The 25772-nt window shown below is 36.2% G+C and overlaps 2 protein-coding genes across 2 annotated transcripts; one reads left to right on the top strand and one right to left on the bottom strand.

Moving 5' to 3' along the window:
• The first annotated feature begins 348 nt into the window (after positions 1–348).
• On the top strand, positions 349–12080 carry irf3 (interferon regulatory factor 3). The gene is made up of 11 exons (XM_061707912.1): positions 349–531; positions 1821–1987; positions 2095–2266; positions 3742–3809; positions 3906–3966; positions 4110–4166; positions 4286–4519; positions 4717–4807; positions 9038–9327; positions 10915–11039; positions 11339–12080. Exons 2-11 carry the CDS (start codon positions 1823–1825, stop codon positions 11450–11452), a joined length of 1377 nt encoding a protein of 458 aa, XP_061563896.1. The 5' UTR covers positions 349–531; positions 1821–1822; the 3' UTR covers positions 11453–12080.
• On the bottom strand, positions 11892–25269 carry si:dkey-94f20.4 (synembryn-A). Its single transcript, XM_061707911.1, has 14 exons — positions 25028–25269; positions 24524–24628; positions 24397–24444; positions 23737–23754; positions 23559–23648; positions 22189–22802; positions 19655–19790; positions 18596–18784; positions 17533–17627; positions 16350–16500; positions 16124–16219; positions 14789–14933; positions 14398–14671; positions 11892–12389 (listed from the first exon to the last, which is right to left on the bottom strand). Exons 2-14 carry the CDS (start codon positions 24611–24613, stop codon positions 12260–12262), a joined length of 2076 nt encoding a protein of 691 aa, XP_061563895.1. The 5' UTR covers positions 24614–24628; positions 25028–25269; the 3' UTR covers positions 11892–12259.
• Positions 25270–25772: the final 503 nt, after the last annotated feature.

Genomic DNA, 25772 nt, shown 5'->3' with positions numbered 1-25772 from the left:
GTAGATTTTTACTTGAAATAAGTAGAAAAATCTGCCAGTGGAACAAGATTTTTTTTTACGTGTAATAAGAAGATAAATCTTGTCCCACTTGAAGATTTTCCTACTTATTTCAAGTGAAAATTTACTTGAAACAGGTGAAAATTGTCAAATAAGTTATTTTTCTGGTGTTATTTTTCTGGTGATGACTTTAAATGTTGAAAAAGCAGTAATACCACATTCATTGATGAAATGACATAATGGCAGTTTTACAGAGGGATGATTCTGACCGTGGGTCCTCACAAGTCTGCTAATGCAGCGCTGTGTTAAAGCGGCCCGGCGACGTCACATCAGGAAAACGAAACCTACGGCCGGAGTTTCCCGAGAAACACCAGAAGGCGGAAAAGCGGACAGTATTTAAGCTGGAGACTGAATGACGGCTGCTCTCACAGCTTCAGTTTGTCCGCATACTTTTACGGTTGACATATTTTTAATATCCGACTGTTGAAACGACGACAAGTTCAACACTCTGTTGCAACAAGGAAACTTGATCAGGTAGGAGAGGTTTAAAGACCAAATGTAATTCTTACGAGATGCATTATTTTGATACCGTATAAAACCCTTGACTGCCAGTGAAATTTATTCATATTGAGGTTAAGTTAAACCTTTCTGAGAGATGTTGACACTAGATGTAGCTGTCTGTGTAGTTACTGCATTAACCATGCTGATTGATGAGCTCGTCTCATTACGATTTACGAGCCGCAACTGAACACAACATTTATAACAAGCACATCGCTGCATCGCATCTTAATCCCTTAAAGTCTGATGGTTAGATTATATTTTGATATTTCTGAGACCTGTGCACAACCTCCAGTAGTCTAATCAAAATAATTAAAATAAGGTTTACAATTAATTTATTTACAATTTATTACAATGAAATAAAATACAACTTTTAAAAATGATCAAAAGTATTAATTAATATGCAAAGAGTAGCCTACTTACTAGAAAATTGTTGAAGACCAAATTTGCTGATGTTTCATAATAACAAAAAAGGTAATAAGTACTTCAAATTTAAAGAAAAACAATTGTATGTGTATTATTTCATATTTCAGTTAAATATGACTGCTTAGTATTATCTTAGAAAATCAGCTCAATGATAACTGATAAGACCAATGGCAGATAAACAATTTCTGCTTCATAAGTGTGGATTAACTTCTAACATAACTCTTACACAAGTAAAGATGTTATCTTTATCATGCTATTGTTCTGTATTATGGCATCTGTTTTCAGCCTGCTTCCTCTTTCTTGGATTTATAATGTTTCCAAACAGATCAGATACTGTACAGGCTATGATTATTTTTTTTCATCTCCAGAATCTTTGATATTTTAGAAATGGAGAAATACAGATTAACCTGAACTTTATATATATATATATATATATATATATATATATATATATATATATATATATATATATATATATATATATATATATATATATATATATATATATGTGTGTGTGTATATATATATATATATATATATATATATATATATATATATATATATATATATGTGTGTGTATATATATATATAAATTACCAGATTATTAACAAACAAGTATCACACTTTTTTAAGGAGCCACATTTCTTAAAATTACTTAAAACTCTTAAAATTAACAATGAATGTAACTGTTGAGTGAAGTACAGTAGCAGTGTCGTGTTTTCTGGACACGCTTCCCTGGTACCGGAATGGTAACAAATAAATGCAAATGTTAAAGGTCACAGCACCAAAATTAGATGTGCTGGACCTGGTAAAGTTACATCTTTTTCTTGCGCCTGTAGAAATGGCTTATCCAAGACCTCTGCTGATACCATGGCTGCGGGAAAAAATTGACAGCGGCAGGTTTCCTGGTGTCAACTGGACAAACCTGGAAAAAACTGAGTTTACTATCCCATGGAAACATGCTCTGAGACAGGACTCGTCTGACACCGATGTTCTCATCTTTAAGGTTGGTGTCAGCGTCTCCATTTTTGATTTACTGTGATATACAATAAATATTCTCTTTATATCTTAGCCTGTACACACATGCTGTAAGTGTTTGGTTCCTCCTTGTAGGCTTGGGCTGAGGTGAGCGGCAACGGCCGTGCTCAAGGCGACGCTTCTGTGTGGAAGAGGAACTTCCGCAGCGCCCTACGAGCTAAGGGCTTCAAACTGCAGTCAGATAACAAGAACGACACTGCTAACCCCCATAAAGTGTTTCAATGGCCGAAGGATTCAGCATTAGGAGGTGAAGATTGTGGTTGAAATACACAGTGAATTTTCAAAATTGAAAAACTTCCCATGGGAATAAAGGAAATAAAAATGGAAATTCATAGGAACTTTACGTCTATAATAGAGAACCTACATTTAACTGGAACATTTAATTTTTTTTTTGGGGGGGGGGGTTAAAAGCAGTTAATGCAAATTCAGCAGAATTGATTTAGTCCGACGTTTCTTTAGATTCACCTTAAGGAAGAAAAGAGGAGGGAGATAGGAAAGAGAGGAATGTGGATCATATTAGGATGCTGGCTGTGGAATTATTAATTTCTTCATCTCGCCTATTTCCATTCATTTTTCAAGATTCAATTTTAAAATATTTGAACTATTTTATTTTATTAACCTTTATTCATCCCACAAGGGGAAATTATCCTCTGCTTTTAACCCATCTCTAGTTAGACAATGGCTGGCACCTTTACAGCACAGTTAGGGTTAAGGGCCTTGCTCAGGCCCAAAGTGGTTTCCCTCGGTGGCCCCCGGGGAATTGACCCAAGCCCACCTCTGTAATGTTTTGCTATTAATGTACTGTGTAGATACAAAGTCAAAAATATTATTTTTTAAATTAATATTTATTTTGAATTTATACGGGTTTCCATGCTACTCTGCTAACAATCTAACAGAAGGTTGGTATTCACATTTGAAGACAGAAAATAAACACAAATTCCCCATTTATTGCTGTAGATTTTCTTGAAAGCTTGAATCTTGAATGTTAACATGGAAAATTTCTGAAAATTTACTGGGAATTTTCTGGCCCTTTGCAACCCTAGCATTCACCAGGTTGCACGTTTTTTTTTTTTTTTCTCCGATCATGTGCTCAATATGGTACACTCATTCATAACATGTCATGTAATCATTTGGATCGAAAAGGAGTAGGCTGAAGCTCTGAGCTTATAAATGCCTACCCTTTAACCTTCACATTATTATTATTTACACTTTCTATAACAAATGGTTTCTAGCATTTCCACCCAAAAAAGAAGCAAACACAAAACACAAAAAAAAAAAATGTAACAAAGAACCAGTAAGAAAAGAAAAAAGGAAAAATAAATAATAAATAGTCCCGATTAAAACAAGGACAAAAAGATCAGTAATTATTACCTGCATAATTCCATAATTCTCTCTCTTGCATCTTATCCTTCAATCTTGTTGGATAAGATTGCACGGTTGCACGTTTGTTTTTTTCTTGTGGATAAAAACTAAATGGGACAAACATTCAATTGTTCTGTATTTTGCAGCCTTAAACCTCTTTATTTATATGATACATTTCAGATCCTGTAAGCACATTATAATGCCGTTAATTTTTTTTTCTTAAATATTGATCTGCAAATTAAATCTAATGAAACTTATCAGTGGATGCACAGTGCAGATCAAGATAATGAGAAAGGAATAAATCTTTCGTGTGAGAATAAATACTAAAACGAGAATAAACTGATTTTTCTTCTCACAAAGCTAATTCTTCTGCTGGCTCCCAGGAACAGGATGACGATAACTTGTATAACGGCTTTGCATTTCCAGAGGTAAGTGACCGTACGTGTAGGTTTAACTTTTAAGCACACGTGGCTGTAATGTTTTATTTAGCCTTAAACTCATATGTGAATATTTATAATTCTCAGAATCAGGCTTTCCAAAACTTTGTTGATGATATCTACCTTCCAGAAGACATTGCGATGCCAGGTAAAGTTCTTCTTATTCTATTTTCTCTATACTGGTATGTATTTTTGTAACAGGGAAATGCAGTTTAGTTATAGCTGTGAATATATTTAAAGGAATCAGTCTGAATTTCCAAACTGATCAACATTTGTCTGTGGATTGTCCAGCTGGCCAGGATCTTCTCCAGGAGTGCTTGAGAGACCTGAACATTGGCCCAGACGTAGGTAATATTGTCAGCACTGCTCCGCATTTCCTCCTCCCTTCTGCAGCACAAGCTGAAGGCCGAGAGTTTCCAAGGTACTTCGCTACAAACACTTTTTCAGATTCTCCAACTTTTCCACAGAGGGCACCGTGGGCTTTGAGCTTCCTCCTGAGCAGCAACAGCTGCAGAATCAGATTGTGATTGGTGGACACCCGTTGCCAGGGCAACAGCAAGATCCAGTAATGTTTTCGGGTGCAGCCAGTGAAACTGGGTTGCCTGGGCAACCAGCATGTCCAGTGCAGGGAGATGTGGGAGGGGCCTATGCTACACACTTCCTGCAAACAATGCACAAGACTGGAGATGGAGATAATTTCAGTAAGTTGTTGGATGCGTCTGTACACACACACTAACATAAATTACGCAAAATATTAAATGCAGTATGATTTCCAAGACTATTGTGTGCCCTGTCAAGAAAAATAAGTCATGACCTGCATCTTGAATAACATGTTTTCATCAGGACGAGGCTGTTAAGCACCTTTTCTAATACATTTCTCCTTTTTTATTATCCTTAGAGACTGAGTTCAAGATAACAGTGTGCTACCGAGGGGAGAAAGTGCTTGAGACGCTGGTTGGGAATGAAGCTGGATTCCGCCTAGTCTACAGGTACCATCAGAAAATATGTCTCACGACATTCCCTTTTCCATTTCAAAACAACTGACTATTTTTTTAAAGCAAGTTTCTGTTCTTGTCAAGAAGGATACATTCAAAAAGTTGATAGTACTCTGATGTGTAAACATGTAACTGGAGCCAGAAGCTCTGCAGCTGAAGGGGTAACGATTTGCCTGGGATTGAGACTGCTCTGGGTTAAAGTCATAATTCTAACAACATTTTCACTACAGATATTACTGTAAGGGGGAAACACGACCTCAGGGGAACAGCAATGTTTGACACAACAACAGTTAGAACAAATGCAAAGGGCAGATGTATATCTGTTTTAGGAGTAAAACTGTGGAACTCATTAGAAAATAAAAAATAAAAAAAAATAAAAAACTAGCAAATTCAATAAAAGCATACAAGATATTATTCAAAGCAATGGCCACATATACAGAAACACAATAAGCAAACAAAGAAGAATGCACACATGCATGAGATAAAATGACAACTTAAATTTGTTTTGCCGGTTTCCTTAGCATCTTTTCACTTTCTGTTTTCAGAGCTATCATTATTATTATTATCATATTATTTCTATTATTATTATTATTATTATTATTACTATTATTATCATCATCATCATTATTGTTATTATTATTGTTATTATTATTATTATTATTATTATTATTATTATTATTATTATTATTATTATTATTATTATTATTATTATTATTGTTATTACTATTATTATTATTTTGTGTAGACTTATGATACTTCATTTGTTTTTTTGTATATTCTATTCAGTTAAAAGGTGGGCAAGATAAGCTTTATGCTTCAAGCCCAGACCTTTTCGGTCAAATAATCACAATGTTGACCAGGGAAAAACCTGTGTTATCTTGTTTGTTTGTGATTGACCGAAATAAATATTTACTAAAAACTAAAAAACATGTGGGGGGAAAATGACAACGTCAAATGAAATGACAACAAATCCAATTAGAATTTTCTAAATCTTTCAGAGACGCTGTCTGTCTGCCTACAGTATTTTTCTTTTATTTGAATAAATTCTTTCAGTACATAAAGCAGCTATCAACAAGGTCCTGCTTAAAAATGTGAAACTATTTTATTTAGTAAATGTACAAATTTAGTAAGAAGTGAAGATGTGGTCAGAAGCAAAAATCTACCAATGAGACAAAAGAGGGCTATGAGGGAAGAAGGGAGGCCTAAACAGCAGGGTTTCCGCGGGGTTTTAAAAAGTATTAAAAAGTGATAAATGAAAATTGCCAAATTTAAGGCGATTAAAAGTGTTAAATTCACTGTCAGAGGTATTATTTTTTTTTAAAATTGGTATTATTTTTTACCTTTTACATTTTAAGCAGTCTATTTTATTGTCATTCACAAAGTGAAATAAATGTGAAACATCTGGTCAACATCAATGAGTCTATAAATCTGTTCTGTATAGTGTTCTATAGTTCAAAATCTGTATTAATGTTAAAAGATCCGTGATTAACACTTAATGTTGTGACAGTTTTTAAAAAAAATCTGAAGGTAGTGAAAAAGGTATTACCGGTAAATTGGTATTAAATTTAACATAAGGATTGCTGTATAAACCCTGAAACAGACAGAAGCTAAGATGGGATGACTTAAGATCTGTTTACACCGCTTACATCCTGTACATATCCTATAATATTCTGCCATGTGAAGGTATGAGCCTGAGGACTCATACCTAGGATTTTTGCCACTGTGAGGTAGTAACAGGGTGAAAAAGAGGGGAGATGAGCTCTGTGTGTAAGGAAGAGTCAGACTTACCTCGTCGGTCACACTCATGCCACACAAAAGACCCACAATACCTTTATGCAGTTTGTACAAACACGCTGATGTGATGCTGAGCTGCATCTGTTTGGACTGTGTGAATTTTTAAAGGGCACAATGGCAGTTTAAGATTACTCGCTTTTTTTTGGTGGGGGGATATAATGGGGCCAGGGTGTGAAAGAGGCTGTATACATGGAATGAACTGAAAAAACTGTTGTTTTTGGACCACAGGAACCTTTTTATTGTCGTTATAATTGCCGGAGGAAGTTGTACTTCTTTTTTGAGTGGGTACTGCAGGAACTATAGCAGAATGTAATTCAGCAAACACATTTTTTTAGCTCCTACTTGAGAGTAGAAATCTTTCTATTTAAGAGGAATCATCTGTCATGCCAGCGTTTGACTGCTGGTTAAAATAATGTAAAAGTGAGCTGATTGGTCTTGACAACATATACTCAGTACTCGAGTTTAGGGGGGATGAGGGGGGATGAGGGGGGATGGCATCCCCCCTGAAATAAAAACGGTCAAAATCATCCCGCCTGTAAAACTGTCATCCCCCCTTTCCATCCCTTATGTCATTTCATCAATGAATGTGGTATTACTGTTATTTCAACATTTAGAAACATCACCAGAAAAATAACTTATTTAACCATTTTCACCTGTTTCAAGTAAATTTTCACTTGAAATAAATAGGAAAATCTGCCAGTGGGACAAGATTTATCTTCTCATTACAAGCAAATAAATATTTTTCCACTGGCAGATTTTTCTACTTATTTCAAGTGAAAATCTACTTGAAACAGGTGAAAATTGTTGTTTTTTCCAGTGATGAGTCTTTTTTAAGTGTAATGAGATTTTTTTACTAAAATTAGACATTTTAACTAGAAATAAGACAAATATTCTTGTTAAGATTTTGAGTTTTTGCAGTGATCCATTTTACTTATCCTGTGAAGGACAGAGTCATATTGATAAGTTCAGAAAAGTGTTTTTTATTGTTGTGTTTTGATGTATTTGATGTAAGCCCAGTGGATATTTAAAGCTTACAGAAGGCTGCATTTAACTGCTGCTATGTCATTCCTGCAGTATTTCTGCAGGTGTTTTGGTCAGTGCTATTATTTGTAATATATTATATTATTTCTAATCAGCACAAATTATCTGTCCCCATATGATAAAATCCACCATCCCCCCTGATTGTTTTTTACAACTCGAGTACTGCATATACTGTATGCAGGGCGACTGGTCGGGCATGTCAGTGCAACACTGGAACTTTCACTTGTTACACACAACATCTTATTTATATCTGTAAAAAGGCTGACCACATAAATAACCATTCATAGCATTATATAAATAAACGGTATGACACTTTAAAGAAAACACGATAGAGATATTCAGTTGATATGCGGCAAAAAGAAAAACATGGTGTAATTTACTAGTATACCAACCTGTTAAATGGCCTCAGCGTTCTAATATTTGGTGAAAAGACAGTGCTTTTTGGGGGGGGGGGGGGCTTTCTTGAACTGCTACAACACAACTTTCCTAATGCTTACTTCATGCAGCAAAGTTAAACGCCATCCCAAACTTTAGATGACACTTGACATTAGGGCTGGGCGATATATCGCGATTTTAATATATATCGATATATTTCCAAACGCGATATGGTACGAGACAATATCGTTTATATCGATGTTTTTTTTTTGTTTTTTTTTTTATATAGCTTATTTTGTGACAAATTGACTTGAATGTTTTATTTGAGATTTGCACAAATGTTTTGTTATTTGCACAACTGTTAACCTCAGAGGAAAAGTCTGCCTGTTACTGTCTACATTGTATTAATTGCACAGTGTATTTTAATTTAATTGTTATGCAGGAAAGGGATATTTGTTTTATTTTATTCAAGAAGCATTTTTATTCTATATATGCAGGCAGTTTATTTTTATTTCATTTGTTTTATACATTTTGATATTGTGCAGACCTCTGTTAATAAAGGTACCTGTGTGACATTTGGCACGAGGCTTTGACTTAAAACTGACTGTTTTTTTAAGGGTTTGCCTCAGAAAAAAATTAAGCTAACAGAGATGCTATGCTATAATGCTTTGGGGGAAACCCCAATTATGTCACAGAAAAAATATCGATATATATCGAGTATCGCCATTCAGCTAGAAAATATCGAGATATGACTTTTGGTCCATATCGCCCAGCCCTACTTGACATTAAATACATGTAATTCTGCACATGCAATGCATTCATGAGACAGCCACGTGAAGCAGGCCATAGGTCACTGATTTAAGATGGTTTACATTTGATTATTGAATTTTTCAGGTATGTAACAGCTTACCCTAGCTATAATTTGACCTGTACTCTGGTATCAATCTCACTGCAGTCTCAGCAGCAATGTCAAAAATACATTTTCAGTGCTGAAAAATCTTCTCTCCACGATAGGCCTAACCTCGTTGGTGCAGTTTCGGATTGTGACACAGACCTCACCCTCGTCTCTCTGCCAAAACCTGGACCAATGCTGGATAAAACCCAAGCTAAGCTGACCCAAAGGATTCTGGATATTCTGGGAGACGGCGTTGACGTAAGGGTATCAGGTCACGTGGTCTACGGCCAGCGTCGGGGTGAAATCAAAGCTTTCTGGAGCTTCGACAAGTTTGACAACACCAGAAAGCCTCAAGAGATTTCTAAACTGAACCCTGAAACTCTTTATCCCTTCAGGACATTTTTGCAAGGTGTGTGAAAGAAATATTGAACTCTATACTAGCATGAAGCTAAATACTCTATGGGCCTGATTTACTAAAGGTTTGCATGCGTAAAAACGTGTGCAAACTTGACAGCACCCGCAAACCAATGTGCAAGCTGATCTACTAACAGCGTGCAAAGAGGACTGCGTCTCTGAAATCCGCAGAATAGCGCACGCAATCCATTTAGTACTTTTGCCCTGATGAATAATCAATATGGGGCGTAACCGCCAGAGAGCGCTAAATACTGGGAGGGGAAGATGTGTGGTCCATTTACCACACGCAATGAGATTTACCAAGCCTGAAAGTAATTGCGCGTATTGTGATTGCGTCTGTATTTAATACGTTTGAAAGGAAGGTGCTAATCTGCTGCTGCTGTTATTGTGGCAAGGAGGCGACATCCAAAATCAAAGAATACGCAGAGAGAGAGTCTTTATTCTGCTGCATGCTATTTTAAAAATGGTTGCACAAGTTTTATTAAAGGCCACTTTTTCTTTAGTTCTTCGCCTTCTATCTTGCCACCTTCTCTTATTGTGCCCCCCTCCACTCGCCCACAAGCAGGCCAAGCCTTTGTGCCAAAACTTTGTATTTTATTGATTATTTATCTTATTGAACGTGAAATCATCCTTCGTAAATTACATTTAATTAAAACCCGTGCTTATTAATCACAAAACACAGGTTAAACATCATGACCAAACCGCTCCGACCCGCTGTGTCAGTATCAGCGCAGAGACTGCAGCTTCGCCTGAATTATGCTTCTGCGTTAAATCGACGGCGTAGCCGACGGCGTAGGGTCGCGGTGCGGTGTGCGTCGCCGCGTAGCCTACGCCGTCGGTTCTGCGTTAATGTAACGCGGAACCATAAATCAGCCTTTAGTGTGCGCTCTGTGCGCTGTTCTGAACACTTCTCTTCTCTTCTTGCCATATGATGGTCCCGTCTGTCACACATTTACTGTCAGTGTTTGCTATATAATATATAATATTTGCAATATACTGTGGACATCTGAATAAAAACTTAACTCATAAATAGTTGAATCAAAGCGCTCTCCAGTTCTGTGTCTGATTGTCTTTTTCTCCTCAGATCATGCCGAGCACCGCAGGGTCACGTAAACCCGACCAATTAAATATTAAAATCAAATTCAGTCCTGTGGCCCGTTTTTCGATTTCGTATTTTTGATCTGTGCCTAAAACTGAAATATGAAAAACCAACCGTTTTTCCGTTTTTTGTGTTATAATAAAAACTAATAACAACATAACCAGTCACTTTTTCATGTTTTGGTTTTTGATTGGCAATTGAAAATGGAAAGAACGAATGATACACGGATTCATCCAGACTCTCCATGGCGCAAAGTTTGCGCTCGCAAACCCTAAGACACGCAACACCTCATTTAAATACTGCGGTTTGCACCTGTTATCAATTGCGCACGCAATCTTAGTTGATCACCCGCAAACCACGCAACAACAGCACGCGCAAACTTTTTCAGTGCACACGCAATTTAGTACTCTTTATTTAGGATCTTAGTAAATTGGGCCCTATGTGTGTAATAGGTTTCATGTTGGCATAATTGATTCCTTCTAGGAATAATGGACTTCATTCAAGGGAGGGACAGGGACTGCCCTCCCTGCACCCTGTTCATCTGTCTCGGGGAGAAGTGGCCTGACCCAGAGAACCGGCCTTGGGAGAAAAAACTCATCACTGTTGAGGTGAGAAAATGTAAAATGATAAGCTGGTCTGAGCATTTTCAAGATACAACTTTATCCTAAAATTGATTAACTGCACTGAGGGAACAAAGCATGAATATCAGTGTTGACGGTGTTCCCTCAGGTCTAAATTATTTTTTCTGCCATAGCAGGGATCATTGTTTCTTAAATGAAATACTCAAAGGCTTGTTTTGTAGCTTTCTTTACATTTTTTTGCGCTAATCTCAGGCTCACATTTGCCATATTGGTGCTGTCATTACGTCTAACTCTGCCTCCACGTATTTTTTATTTTTGTGTGTCAGGTGGTCTTGACTTCAATGGAGTTACTGAAGAGTATAGCTGTTGGAGGCGGCGCCTCCTCCCTGCAGTCTGTAGAGCTGCAGATGTCACTCGAGGAGATGATGGAGCTGCATTGATGCACCACTCTGTGCCAGCAGGAAATAGCTGCTTACCCTTATGTTTACCTGATTCAGTGTAAATATGTGTGCTTTTAAAAAAGAAATTGACATAAATAAGATCTATGATATTTAATAAGCTCTTTCTGGTACAATTTGTATTAGTATGTTTTTAAAGAATCAAAACAAATTCAGAGATCAACCACCATTTGTGCCTCAATTAGTGACAGTAAAATTATTTGCATTTTTATGTGACAATACTTTTTCTTTAAGGTTATCAAAGACAACAGTGTCTGTAATGAGTCGCTTGGTACAATGGCATTTTACAGGCTTTACTCAATGAAATATGACTTAAATTCACAAATATTAATGCTCTAGCCTTTGAATAATGTGTAATGTGTGGTTTATTTGCAATTTTTTGAACAGCAGTCCTTTAAAGAGAATTGCATGTAACTGTACATTTTAACACATTTAAAACCTTTATTGAAAGACTTACGGGCATTATAATAATCAGGAAATCAGTTTATTGTCAGCAACTACAACATGTCAAGAATTCCATTCTTGACTGAAACCAGTGTGAAAGCTGCTCTACGATCTGTATTATAAGTCTGAATCCAAATACGAAGAAATAAAAAAAAAAAGAAAATCATCACGTCATATCATTAGTTTACTTGCTGTCAGAATGAATGAGTGAGCTGGGTGGATGGACTATCACTCTCTTTTTCTGGGTTATCCACACAGTTACAACAAGATTTTTATGAGCTGAAAAAACGTAAATAATGAGATGTTTATAAAATGAGTGAAGTGAAGCAACATAATTAATGTGTTTCAGTTCTTGTCTCCTTCCTCTGTTTCTCCGTCACTCTCTGGCTCCTCAGCCGGAGGATTTCCCCCGAGTCCCGACAGCGGGACAAGCTTCCCTTCTTCATCCACTCCCATTGGCTGGATGATGTCATGGCTACAAAACACACACGGTGTAAAAGACATGGAGGGCTCGATCATACATCTATGGCTATTAATAAAATGCACAATTGATGAAAAATTCATACTTTCAAATATCTGTTTTGAAAACTAAGATGCAATACTTTTTTCTTTTTTAAAGAATATTTGCATTTTACAATAAGTCATTGACCAAAATGTTCCTTTCTGAGTCGACACTGATTCATTTTCAGCTGATATACAGAAATCTCTCTCCCCTGAATTGCTTCCTCAGGAAGGGTATTTACTGTATTTGGTGCCGCTGCGAATGAGCTTACAAACAACCTCCCATTATCACAGCCTGTCCCCCTCTTCTCTACATCGATGGAGCAGGGGTGGAGGTGGTCCCCTGTTTCAAATACTAGGGTTTACCAACACCTTCACCTGCAATATTGGCTAGACCAGGGGTCAGCAACCCGCGGCTCTAGAGCCGTATGCGGCTCTTTAGCGCCACCCTAGTGGCTCCCTGGAGCTTTTTCAAAAATGTTTGACCTTTTATTTCCTTTTTTTTTCTTCCTTTTTTTCTCTTTTTTGCCTTCTTTTTTCTTCTTTTTTTCCTTTTTTTCTGTTTTTTCTTCTTTTTTTTCTTTTCTTTTTTCAGTTTTTTTCTTCCTTTTTCCATTCCTTTTTAATCTCAACATTTCGACTTTTTTCTCGACATTTCAACTTTTTTCTCAACATTTCGACTAATTTCTCGACATTTCGACCTTTTTCTCAACATTTCGACTAATTTCTCAACATTTCGACTTTTTTCACGAAATTTTGACTTTTTTCTCGAAATTTTGACTAATTTCTGGACATTTCAACTTTATTCACGAAATTTTGACTTTTTTCACGAAATTTTTACTATTTTCTCGACATTTTGACTTTTTTCCTCAAGATTGTACTTCAACATTAATCTTTACATTTCGACTTTTTTTTTTCAAAATTTCGACTTTTTTCTCGACATTTCGACTTTTTTCTCGAAGTGCATAATGAAAAATACAATCTTCCCCCGCTTGCCTTCATTATAAGGCTTTTTTTTGCGGCTCCAGACATGTTTGTTTTTTGTGTTTTTGGTCCAATATGGCTCTTTCAACATTTTGGGTTGCCGACCCCTGGGCTAGGATATCACCAAAATGACTCATCAGCATCTGGGCTTCCTGGGGACACCAACAATGGCAGGTCTTAACTCTGCATCACCAGCTTGTGCTACAGGTTTGTGGAGGAGAACACACTGATTTCAACCTGCATGAACCGTTTGTCCCTCAGACAGACAAACAATAAGAAAAAACCATAAGGTTGAAGAACACTTTCCTCCTAAAAGCTGTAAGACTGATGAACTGGACTATTTCAATTCAATTCAATTCAATTCATATTTATTTCGAGCAATAAACATAACATAAGTGACCTGCGTGCAACATAAAATTAAACAAATACCTTTTATCAGGTTTATCAGGTGCAGGTTCAAAATACAAATTAATTCGTCAACACTCGAAAGGGAGTGGGAAGAAGAAAACTTATTTAATCCCACCCCTGTTTCTTATTAACAACTTGACAGATTTTTTTTAAGGCTTCCTCCTGTCTCAACATTTGAACCAAAAATGAAAAAAAGACCTATATCAAATTATAATAAAAAAATGTTCTACAGTTCACCTCACCTAAATTCATACACATTGTGGCTGCGAAATGCAGATGCATTTCATGGCCACAATGCGTGCAAATCCAGGAACAATGTATATAGTAATATTTATAGTTAACCGTTAACTTATATTTATAATAAACCGTTAACTTATATTTATAATAAATACCAGCAATGGTAAGAGTAACAATACCAATTTAATATTGATCCCTATAAAACTCTGCACTTTTTTTCTTTTCGTACTGATGCACTTAAATCAGTTTAATTTAAATCTTTTCATGTTTTTACCGTCAACATCCCAGTAAAGTATCATTAAAACACTAGATGTTTTTACTGTGTGTCCGTAAGTGTCTGCAGTTTTGCTGACCTGGACAGTTTGTTGAAGAGCACCATGAGCCTCTTGGCCTCCTCTTCCTTCTCCTCGTCGGTCATTCCCTCCATGGGGTCTGGCTGCTGTGCCTCCACCCGGCCCGTCACCGGGTTGATGCTGTCTCTGACCTGCCGGTACTCCTCTGTGTCTGAGTCAGAGTCACTGGAGTACTGAGCACCGGAGTTCCTGGCCGTCTGGCCTCCCAGCAGATTCCTGGTGGCCAGCAGGCCCGCCGCATTACCGTAACCTGTGTACTTGACAAAGCGCCTCACTGGCAAAAGAAGAGAAAGTACCGGTAATCACGAGTAAAATATACACTAACCTTCACCTGATAGAATTTAAAACTAGATTCTTCATTCCCTTAATCCAGAGGCATGAAATTGTTTACCATTTTCCTTGCAGAGGACAAAGATGAGGTCAGCGGCGCAGTGTTTGAGATCTGTGTCCAGATGAGTCATGAGTCGAATCAGCCGACTCTTCACTGTGCAGCCTTCTTCTGGTTTTTGTGATGCATCTCTCAGAGGAGGCAGGATCTAATTAAGGGGATGCATTCTGATTTTACCATGTCTTTAATATATATATATATATATATATATATATATATATATATATATATATATATATATATATATACAGTACTCGAGTTGAGATGGGATGAGGGGGGATGGCATCCCCCCTGAAATAAAAATTGTCAAAATCATCCCCCCTGTAAAACCCTAACCCTAACCCATCACCAGAAAAATAACACCAGAAAAATAACTTATTTGACAATTTTCACCTGTTTCAAGTAAATTTTCACTTGAAATAAGTATTTATCTTCTTATTACAAGCAAAAAAATCTTGTTCCACTTGCAGATTTTTCTACTTATTTCAAGTGAAAATCTACTTGAAACAGGTGAAAATTGTTGTTTTTTCCAGTGATGAATCTTATTTTAAGTGTAATGAGATTTTTTTTTACAAAAATTAGACATTTTAACTAGAAATAAGACAAATATTCTTATTAAGATTTTGAGTTTTTGCAGTGATCCATTTTACTTATCCTGTGAAGGACAGAGACATATTGATAAGTTCAGAAAACTGTTTTTTATTGTTGTGTTTTGATGTATTTGATGTAAGCCCAGTGGATATTTAAAGCTTACAGAAGGCCGCATTTAACTGCTGCTATGTCATTCCTGCAGTATTTCTGCAGGTGTTTTGGTCAGTGCTATTATTTGTAATATATTATATTATTTGTAATCAGCACAAATGATCTGTCCTCATATGATAAAATCCACCATCCCCCCTGATTGTTTTTTACAACTCGAGTACTGTATATATATATACACTGTACACAAATGAGCAAAAACATAGCCACACACAGAAAAGGTGAATTATGATACGAAGCTATTCTAAATGTCTGGGATAGATTCATTAATTGTCATAGTAAAACTGGTGGATGCAGTAGAAATTGACACTTTTTAAGACCTGAGAAGCTCTGATAAAGTGCATCTCTGAAATGTAATTATTGTAAGGTGTCTCCTCTCAGCAGCAGACTTGCAACAGAGTGTTAAAAGCTGCGCTTTAACAAGTCTGATTAGCGCACAGGACTTAGGTCATCTTTGCGCCTGATGCTATCAGGCCTCTTACTTCTCGTAAGAGCCAGTGCCTCAGCAACACATGTAATGGGGTTGCTGCATGATTTTGCTCGTGTGTAATCCAAATATAGTAACAGCTTTCATGTTACCTGTTTCCTGATGTAGATGCGTGTTTCTCTGTTGGCCCTGCAGCTCTCTGTCAGCAGATTGAGGATCGGCGTCAGCTTTTCTTTGATTCTATCCCCCTGATGAGCGCAGGAACAGGAAAGTCCTTATTTCGGTATAAGTGGATTCTCTGTTTCAGAGTTGGTATTGAAAGGGATACTCCAAACACAACCCCCTTCCCCCGTCTGCTTATAGGGCTTTATTCCTCACCATCTCCAGGCGGTTCTCCATGTAAGTCAGCAGGGCGTGGACACAGTCCATGTTGACACCCAGACATTGCTTGGACTCCGGCTCCAGGGGCACCGTGAGCAGCACGTCCAGACACTGGAGAGGCAGCGCCGAGAGCAGGTTGACGGTGTGACTGAGATCATGAGGGCATCACAGGAACAGAGAGGGCAATTGTTAACTCTCAGTTACATAAAAAAGAAAACTCACACACAAAATCTGTTTTCTACGACGGAGTATTAGGGCCAAACTAAGACAAAAAAAAAAAATGGAAATTACGAGAATAAAGTCGTAAAATTACGAGAATAAAGTCAAAACCTAATGTTGAGAGAATAAAGTTGTTATATTATGAGAATAAAGTCGTAATATTACGAGAATAAAGTCATAAAATTACAAGAATAAAGTCATAGCCTAATGTTGCGAGAATAAAGTTGTAATATTATGAGAATAAAGTCGTAATATTACGAGAATAAAGTCGTAATATTACGAGAATAAAGTCGTAATATTATGAGAATAAAGTCATAAAATTACAAGAATAAAGTAATATTGTTGCGAGAATAAAGTCGTAATATTACGACTTTATTCTCGTAATTTTACGACTTTATTCTCGTAATTTTATGACTTTATTCACGTAATTTCAATTTTTTTTTTGTCTTAGTTTGGCCCTAATACTCCATCGTAGTTTTCTTGAATGAATGAATGAATGTGTTTACACAGGACTTGATTATTTAATTTATTATCATTTTTGTTCTAGTATTGATAGACATATGTTAAATAATTTTGAATGATGTAATCTATTGACCATATGAGGGAGGGAAGGGGAGAGGGTGTGCTGTTGTTTTTTATTTTTATTATTATTATTATTATTATTATTATTATTATTATTATTATTATTATTATTATTATTTATTTATTTTGGTTTATTAATGTTATGAAAAGTAAAAAAAGGGGGGAAAATATTGATAATTATATTGTTATTGTAAATCTTATTTCTTTTTTTTAATGCCCTCAATAAAGACATCTATACAAAAAAAAACATCTGTTTTCTTACACAATACCCAAAATAAAAAAAGAACAGTCATTAAAAATGAGGACGACTCTTCTGATCTATTAGAATACACGTATATAAATGATCAGGACTGAGAAGTTCAGGGTTTATAGTGCTCACCCCTGCAGCTCAGTAGTATCGTCTGCCAGCAGACACTTCCTCATTAGGCAGAGACGCAGGATGGCCACCAGGTGTCGGTACAGAGCTGCATCATCCTAGAGGGGGTAAAAAACACAGGATAAGTCATTTGTCTCCTTATTTTGATATATTCAGTCATTTTTGCTGTGTAATTGTCATATAACAGGTAAACATGGATTAGATTTGAAAATACATTATTACATTTTCCTTTGTAATGTCAGATGCGACTGATAACACTGTCTTCTACTCAGAGGTGTCAAAAGTATTCACATTCATTACTCAGGTAGAAGTATAGATACTAGAGTTTAAAAATACTCCTGTAAAAGTTGAAGTATCAACTCAAGTTTTTTACTCAAGTAAAAGTATAAAAGTACTGGTTTCAAAACTACTTAAAGTATAAAAGTAAAAGTAATGTAAGGGGGAAAAAAGCCATTAAGGACAAAAGCCATTGAAAATGAATGCATCTTAGTATAATGCAAATATATTAAAGAACCATATATGTGTACTATTGAGCATTAACATGTGTTTCAGAGAGCAGGAGATATGATGACTAGTTGCCTATAAGTATTGTAATGGTGCAAAAAGTCAAACTTCAGAGGCATGTTATCATTTATCCTAACCTTTATTGGAATGTACATCCAAGTTTAGTTGCAGGAATCTGAGGGAACGGATGTAAGAACAAAACTGGACAAGAACATCTGAAACAACCACAACCAAACTCACTCTATCTGGACGGAGCAATTTAACTGGATAGTTTTTTTTTAAAGGCCGAAATGAAATAGAGTAACGAGGCTGTTTTTAAAATGTAAGGAGTAAAAAGTACAGATAATTGCGTGAAAATGTAAGAACTAAAAGTAAAAAGTCGTCTGAAAAATAATTACTCCAGTGAAGTATAGATAACCAAAATTTCTACTTAAGTAAGGTAACAAAGTATTTGTACTTTGTTACTTGACACCTCTGCTTCTACTTTAATGTAGCTTTTTCCTCTTCCTTCTTCACTCACACCTGAAACCAACTGTCTTATCACTTGTTCATAACCACCGACCTCACTTGGCTCGTGCCTGTGGCTGCTGTAGGTGATATTGAAGAAGATTTTGAGGATCTCTACGATGCGTTGGGAGGCTTCCAGAGAGATGGGTGGTGCCGCCCGGTCCAGCACGCACTCATACTGGTCCTTCCACTGCACCGCCAGGATGCTCTCCAAGGCTGCTGTGAGGAGGGGCACGCCTCCCGCCTGCAGGACGACAATTATCAATGTGAGAGTACGAAGCACTGACGTGATGCCAGTACTGGAGTTGAGGGGGGATGAGGAGGGATGGTATCCCTCCTGAAATAAAAACAGTCAAAATCATCCCCCCTGTAAAACTGCCATCCGCCCTTTCCATCCCTTATGTCATTTCATCAATGAATGTGGTTTTACTGCTATTTCAACATTTAGAGTCATCACCAGAAAAATAACACCAGAAAAATTACTTATTTGACAATTTTCACTTGTTTCAAGTAAATTTTCACTTGAAATAAAAAGGAAAATCTGCAGGAAAAGATTTATCTTCTTATTACAAGCAAAAAAATCTTGTTCAACTGGCAGATGTTTCTACTTATTTCAAGTGAAAATCTACTTGAAAAAGGTGAAAATTGTTGTTTTTTCCAGTGATGAGTCTTTTTTTAAGTGTAATGAGATTTTTTTTATTAAAATGAGACATTTTAACTAGAAATAAGACAAATATTCTTGTTAAGATTTTGAGTTTTTGCAGTGATCCACTTTACTTATCCTGTGAAGGACAGAGTCATATTGATAAGTTCAGAAAACTATTTTTTATTGTTGTGTTTTGATGTATTTGATGTAAACCCAGTGGATATTTAAAGCTTACAGAAGGCTGCATTTAACTGCTGCTATGTCATTCCTGCAGTATTTCTGCAGGTGTTTTGGTCAGTGCTATTATTTGTAATATATTATATTATTTGTAATCAGCACAAATTATCTGTCCCCATATGATAAAATCCACCATCCCCCCTGATTTTATTTTACAACTCGAGTACTGCGTGATGCTGAGGGACAAAATCCCAGATAGAGTGGATTTGCAAATATGTGAGGATGAGCTGCCTGTTGTAGCTGAGTGCCGAGCTCTGGCCGTAGTGCAGTGGTGAGGAACATCAGGCGCAGCTCGTAGAACTGAACACTGGAGGGACATGACCAGTTGACACTGGAGGACAGGTGCTCAATGAGACCGCTCAGGAGGCTGGCAGAGGAAAAAAGAAAATGTTTCATGTGGAGATAGAACCTGATTTACACAGAAGTGGAATGAAGAGTTTGAAAACGCTGAGAAAATCCATGAAGCTGGTTGCACACTGTTTCTCTGAGGCTTCCATTTCACTGTCCACCTCAATTTGTCATTTACATTTGTTGTACTGACCTCTGAAATAGGGTTGCCACCTTTCAGAAATAGAAATAAGGGACGCCCTGATTTCAGCAGCGCAGGAGCCAAAAAAAAGAGCCCCAAAACTTCTAAACTGTATAAAAATGTGTTTATTTTATATGAAAAAACAAAATGCTTTGATTTAAAGTTTATAGTGCTTTAATAGCATTGAACTTGCATGGCTGTACAGACAGACAACCATACTAGTAACTGAAATAGCCTCCTATGCTATGTATGTCCACATCAGCCAAGATGTAATATAGCCTACAGGTGAAGAATATGGTGTAAAAGTTAATTTATTTCGATAATTCAACTAGAATATGGTGTAAAAGTTAATTCATTTCAATAATTCAACTAGAATATGGTGTAAAAGTTAATTTATTTCAATAATTCAACTAGAATATGGTGTAAAAGTTAACTTATTTCAATAATTCAACTAGAATATGGTGTAAAAGTTAATTTATTTCAATAATTCAACTAGAATATGGTGTAAAAGTTAATTTATTTCAATAATTCAACTAGAATATGGTGTAAAAGTTAATTTATTTCAATAATTCAACTAGAATATGGTGTAAAAGTTAATTTATTTCAATAATTCAACTAGAATATGGTGTAAAAGTTAATTTATTTCAATAATTCAACTAGAATATGGTGTAAAAGTTAATTTATTTCAATAATTCAACTAGAATATGGTGTAAAAGTTAATTTATTTCAATAATTCAACTAGAATATGGTGTAAAAGTTAACTTATTTCAATAATTCAACTAGAATATGGTGTAAAAGTTAATTTATTTCAATAATTCAACTAGAATATGGTGTAAAAGTTAATTTATTTCAAAATTCAACTAGAATATGGTGTAAAAGTTAATTTATTTCAATAATTCAACCAGAATATGGTGTAAAAGTTAATTTATTTCAATAATTCAACTAGAATAAGGTGTAAAAGTTAATTTATTTCAATAATTCAACTAGAATATGGTGTAAAAGTTAATTTATTTCAATAATTCAACTAGAATATGGTGTAAAAGTTAATTTATTTCAATAATTCAACTAGAATATGGTGTAAAAGTTAATTTATTTCAATAATTCAACTAGAATATGGTGTAAAAGTTAACTTATTTCAATAATTCAACTAGAATATGGTGTAAAAGTTAATTTATTTCAATAATTCAACTAGAATATGGTGTAAAAGTTAACTTATTTCAATAATTCAACTAGAATATGGTGTAAAAGTTAATTTATTTCAATAATTCAACTAGAATATGGTGTAAAAGTTAATTTATTTCAATAATTCAACTAGAATATGGTGTAAAAGTTAACTTATTTCAATAATTCAACTAGAATATGGTGTAAAAGTTAATTTATTTCAATAATTCAACTAGAACATGGTGTAAAAGTTAATTTATTTCAATAATTCAACTAGAATATGGTGTAAAAGTTAATTTATTTCAATAATTCAACTAGAATATGGTGTAAAAGTTAACTTATTTCAATAATTCAACTAGAATATGGTGTAAAAGTTAATTTATTTCAATAATTCAACTAGAATATGGTGTAAAAGTTAATTTATTTCAATAATTCAACTAGAATATGATGTAAAAGTTAACTTATTTCAATAATTCAACTAGAATATGGTGTAAAAGTTAATTTATTTCAATAATTCAACTAGAATATGGTGTAAAAGTTGATTTATTTCAATAATTCAACTAGAATATGGTGTAAAAGTTAATTTATTTCAATAATTCAACTAGAATATGGTGTAAAAGTTAACTTATTTCAATAATTCAACTAGAATATGGTGTAAAAGTTAATTTATTTCAATAATTCAACTAGAATATGGTGTAAAAGTTAACTTATTTCAATAATTCAACTAGAATATGGTGTTAAAGTTAATTTATTTCAATAATTCAACTAGAATATGGTGTAAAAGTTAATTTATTTCAATAATTCAACTAGAATATGGTGTAAAAGTTAATGAAAATACGGTACAAATCGTGTCCCGTATTAGTTCAATACAAGGACAATTCCGTATTTTACGGGACGGGTGGCAACCCTACTCTGAAAGTGAATGAACCTCTCACTTTCAAGCAAAGATAGCTATATCCAATATAATAGTTGCATGATCACATTTCTTTGTGATTGTTCAGAACTGTTGCAAAATGCCGAGCCTGATGTGAAGCTCTGTGTATGTTGGAATTGGATAAATTGTAAAACTGCCCACCTGAGAGCACTGAACCGCTCCTGCGCCCAGGTGCTGTTGTAAACCACATTGCACAACACCTTCATGGCCTCTTTTCTTAGTGCCTCGTCTCCCGGTGCCGCTTCTTCCTCCTCCTCCTCTTCCTCCACAACCACCTTGCTCTCTCTCCGATCCCTCTTCCCTCGCTCCAGCACCTTTTGATGGGTTCCACCTCTGTGCATTTCATTGATGCTGGTTCTGTGGCTCCCGAACCAGCTCACGCTGTCCAGATCTGCACTGTGGGCATTGCTGAGGTCGCTCTGGGAGTCCTCATCAATAGCGGGGCACTCGTCGTTCTCATCACCGTCCTCCGCCTCGCCTTCATCCTCATTGACGTGACTCTGATAAATGTTGGCTTCCGCGAGAGAAGCGATGATGTTGTCATAGAAATCGGAGTCAGGGTCGTTTGTTTCGTCGCTGGTGTCACTTGTCGTCAGCCCAGCGAGATTGGCCAAAGTCAAAAGGCCGCTGTCAGTCACCAAGGGGCCCAAGATCTTTTTGTCCCTGGAGAGGATCCTCAGGGTGCGCAGTGACACCCTCAACAGACGTTGTTTGACTCTTGATCTTATGAATCTCATGAGGACAAGAGCTAAATTCTAAAAAGATGAACCAAAAAAGAGAAAAAAAGGCCTTTGGTTTTAAAACTAATTTTCAAAGAAGCATTAATCTATCCCTCTTGGCAGGGGCGTCAATTGGGTATGGCAAGGTATGGCAGCCGCCACACCTTTGCTTCAAGGGTTAAATGTAAATGTTTGTTTTTTGTTCGATTTCACTAGTTATTATACACTGCAAAAACCCAAAATCTTAACAAGAATATTTGTTCTATTTCTAGTTAAAATGGCAAATTTTTAGTCAAAAAAAAACAACCATTTTCACCTGTTTCAAGTAGATTTTCACTTAAAATAAGTGGAAAAATCTGCCAGTGGAACAAGATTGTTTTGCTTGTAATGAGAAGATAAATCTTGTCCCACTGGCAGATTTTTCTACTTATTTCAAGTGAAAATGTACTTGAATCAGGTGAAAATGGTCAAATAACAATTTATTTTTCTGGTGGTGAATCTTGTTTTAAGTGTAATGAGATTTTTTGACTTAAAATGAGACATTTTAACTAGAAATAAGACAAATATTCCTGGTAAGATTTTGAGTTTTTGCAGTGAGCGAGACTGCATTTGAAAAAATTCCAATTTTTTTAACCACACAGATCAGCTACATATCAGACTTCTGTGATGAGTTTTTGCTGGACGTGTTGATTGATACTCTAGTTAAGTTCTGTGACTCGTAACCTTGCCATACCTTAGCTTCCACTGAATTGACGCCACTGCCTCTTGGTAACTAGACAGTGTCAACATCACCTGTCTGAGGAGGAGGCCTCGATCTTCAGGCTCGCACTCATCAACGTCGGAGTCAGAATCCTCATAGTCCCTCACTTTATTCTTCCTGAACTGATAAAACGATGCAAACAAATAAGTATAATTCAGGATTTTTTCATTTTTAAAAGAACTCAGTGTTTAAAGAATGGCGGCACTTTACCTCCTCTAGTTTTCTTTGCTGCAAGAAGAGGGCAATCAATTTTCACAGAACAATGAAGCAGAAAAGAGGGAAAGAATTGTCAGTGAAAGCTCCTAAAAGCTCCTATAAAAGCAATTGTTTCTTCTAAAAAATCTCTTCAGAAAGCTGCTGAACAATTTTGCAATGAAAAGAGAAAACTTCTGAGGCAAGAAAAGTGCCCTATGGCCTAGCAATGGTTTCACAGGTGGCCAATGAGCATTAAATGGCTGTGAACGTGACTCACACATCATTCACTGAAAAATAAAAGCAAACTAGACTGGATTTAAATAATAATAGAAACAATGAGACAAAATGTTATAAAGAAATGATGTCTATAAAAGATACTTCAAGGGATAAAACAATTTTAGGACTACTTTATGAAACTCAGATGTCGTTTCCCTGAGTTTAACAAGACTGTGGCAACTCAAGATAGTCATGAGCACAGTTGTATGTTCCCTCTGCCTGGACTCAATCTGTCTGAGCATGCACGAGAGAGGATCAGGGATAACTGATACAGCAGAATTACTAATCACAGATAGAGAGTGGGGTGGGGGTGGGGACAAGTGGATGACATGAAGTTGTAGAGTGGGGGGACATGGCATGTGACAGTAAACTTTCTCTGGATGCAGCATCGTAACTCACTTTGGAACGTTCCCTCTCCTCTGCATCAAAGAAGAAGCACTGGGCATACTGCAGGGAGACAAAAGGTTGTAAGCAAGTGCTGTTTTAGTTTTACTCTGATCGCACGGCAGCTTGAATGTGGTTTTACCTCTTTGTTGAACTCCTGCAGCTGTATTTGAACACCGTTCTCATCCCCCTGTTTGATGCAATGGATAATCCCCTCGACATCCAAGTCCATGCTTCCTGCGCTTTCCTGGACACACACACACACACACATGCACACACACACACGCACGAATACACACATACCCATAAACAGAGATCATTTCGGCCATAACAAAATTAAAGTTACACAACAATAATGAGATTGGTGGTGATGAAAGGCGGTGAATGCTCATATATATAGCAACAAAAAAGACAATTTGTGCAGCATATAAAAATATAGAGATGTCTTTTTGTAGAATAGAAAAAAAATTAAATAAAACATCAAATGGCAATAAATAATTGACTTTCAAGGAAACCTTGCCATTTATCTCAAATTAATCACTGATAAATTCTTCCTTGATAATAAAACAGATTTTGTATCTTTTACGTGGCTAATAAGATAAAGACATTGGACAGATTGCAGATAACCACTAAAGTCTTAACTCACCTTGAGCACGTCTTTTTATTGGCCGAGTGATGTACTAGCAAGTGATGGCCAGCAAGATCTCTTTGAATCTCTGAAGTGATGCCACTCCAACTTTTCCTCAGCTCGCTGCCAAGGGTCTTACCGGTCTTGTGCCGTGTTCTGCCCTTGACTTTGCTTCAATTCAATTGCTTTCCAGTCACCCTCAAGCAGCCAGCCTATCTCCCTGTCCCTCTCTCTCTTTAATCCAAGAGAGGTGCATGAGCCACAGAGAGTTTATGGTTATAATCCACTAATGGACTCTAAGCTGATATCTCCCAGCGTTGACCCTCTAGCCTCTTACAGATTCTCCATACTTGTGCTGCACAGCTCTCGCTTTCTGACTCTCTTTTGCTGTAATCTCTCCATGCTTGGAAAACATTAAACCAGCCATTAAGATTTTGTTCTTTTTAAATTTTTTTTTTATTTTTATAGTGAGTTTCATTAGTTGTTGCATCATCAAGCTGGAGATAATGATGGCTAAGCTGTTCTTGAAAAGCATTGCTGCTAGAAATGAGTTTCTCAGGATAATGTACTTTTTTCCACTGTTTAGATAGAAGATTCAATTTACAATATTCTTCTTTGTCATGGCTATCAATCAACCCCTAATGAGGATGTATTAAGACGTTGCTGATGATGCTGATTATGTTTGTTTCCACAAGATGGCACTGTTATCATGGCAGAGATGGTCCACAGAGGACTTCCATCCATCCATCCATCCATCCATCCA

The sequence above is a fragment of the Cololabis saira genome, chromosome 19, assembly GCF_033807715.1.
Source record: "Cololabis saira isolate AMF1-May2022 chromosome 19, fColSai1.1, whole genome shotgun sequence".
Classification (NCBI taxonomy): Eukaryota; Metazoa; Chordata; class Actinopteri; order Beloniformes; family Belonidae; genus Cololabis; species Cololabis saira.
This window is presented reverse-complemented; position numbering and strand designations above follow the sequence as displayed.

Bases quoted from the DNA above. Each gene is read 5' to 3' on its own strand.
- irf3 (XM_061707912.1), top strand. From the start codon at position 1,823: ATGGCTTATCCAAGACCTCTGCTGATACCATGGCTGCGGGAAAAAATT. The intron at 1,988-2,094 runs GTTGGTGTCAGC...TCCTCCTTGTAG, and splicing joins CCGATGTTCTCATCTTTAAG to GCTTGGGCTGAGGTGAGCGG. The intron at 4,167-4,285 runs GTAATATTGTCA...ACTTTTCCACAG, and splicing joins GAACATTGGCCCAGACGTAG to AGGGCACCGTGGGCTTTGAG.
- si:dkey-94f20.4 (XM_061707911.1), bottom strand. From the start codon at position 24,613: ATGGACTTGGATGTCGAGGGGATTATCCATTGCATCAAACAGGGGGAT. The intron at 16,220-16,349 runs GTGAGGAATAAA...TGCGCTCATCAG, and splicing joins TGGAGAACCGCCTGGAGATG to GGGGATAGAATCAAAGAAAA. The intron at 12,390-14,397 runs GTCAGCAAAACT...TGTGTTTTGTAG, and splicing joins CTCTTCAACAAACTGTCCAG to CCATGACATCATCCAGCCAA.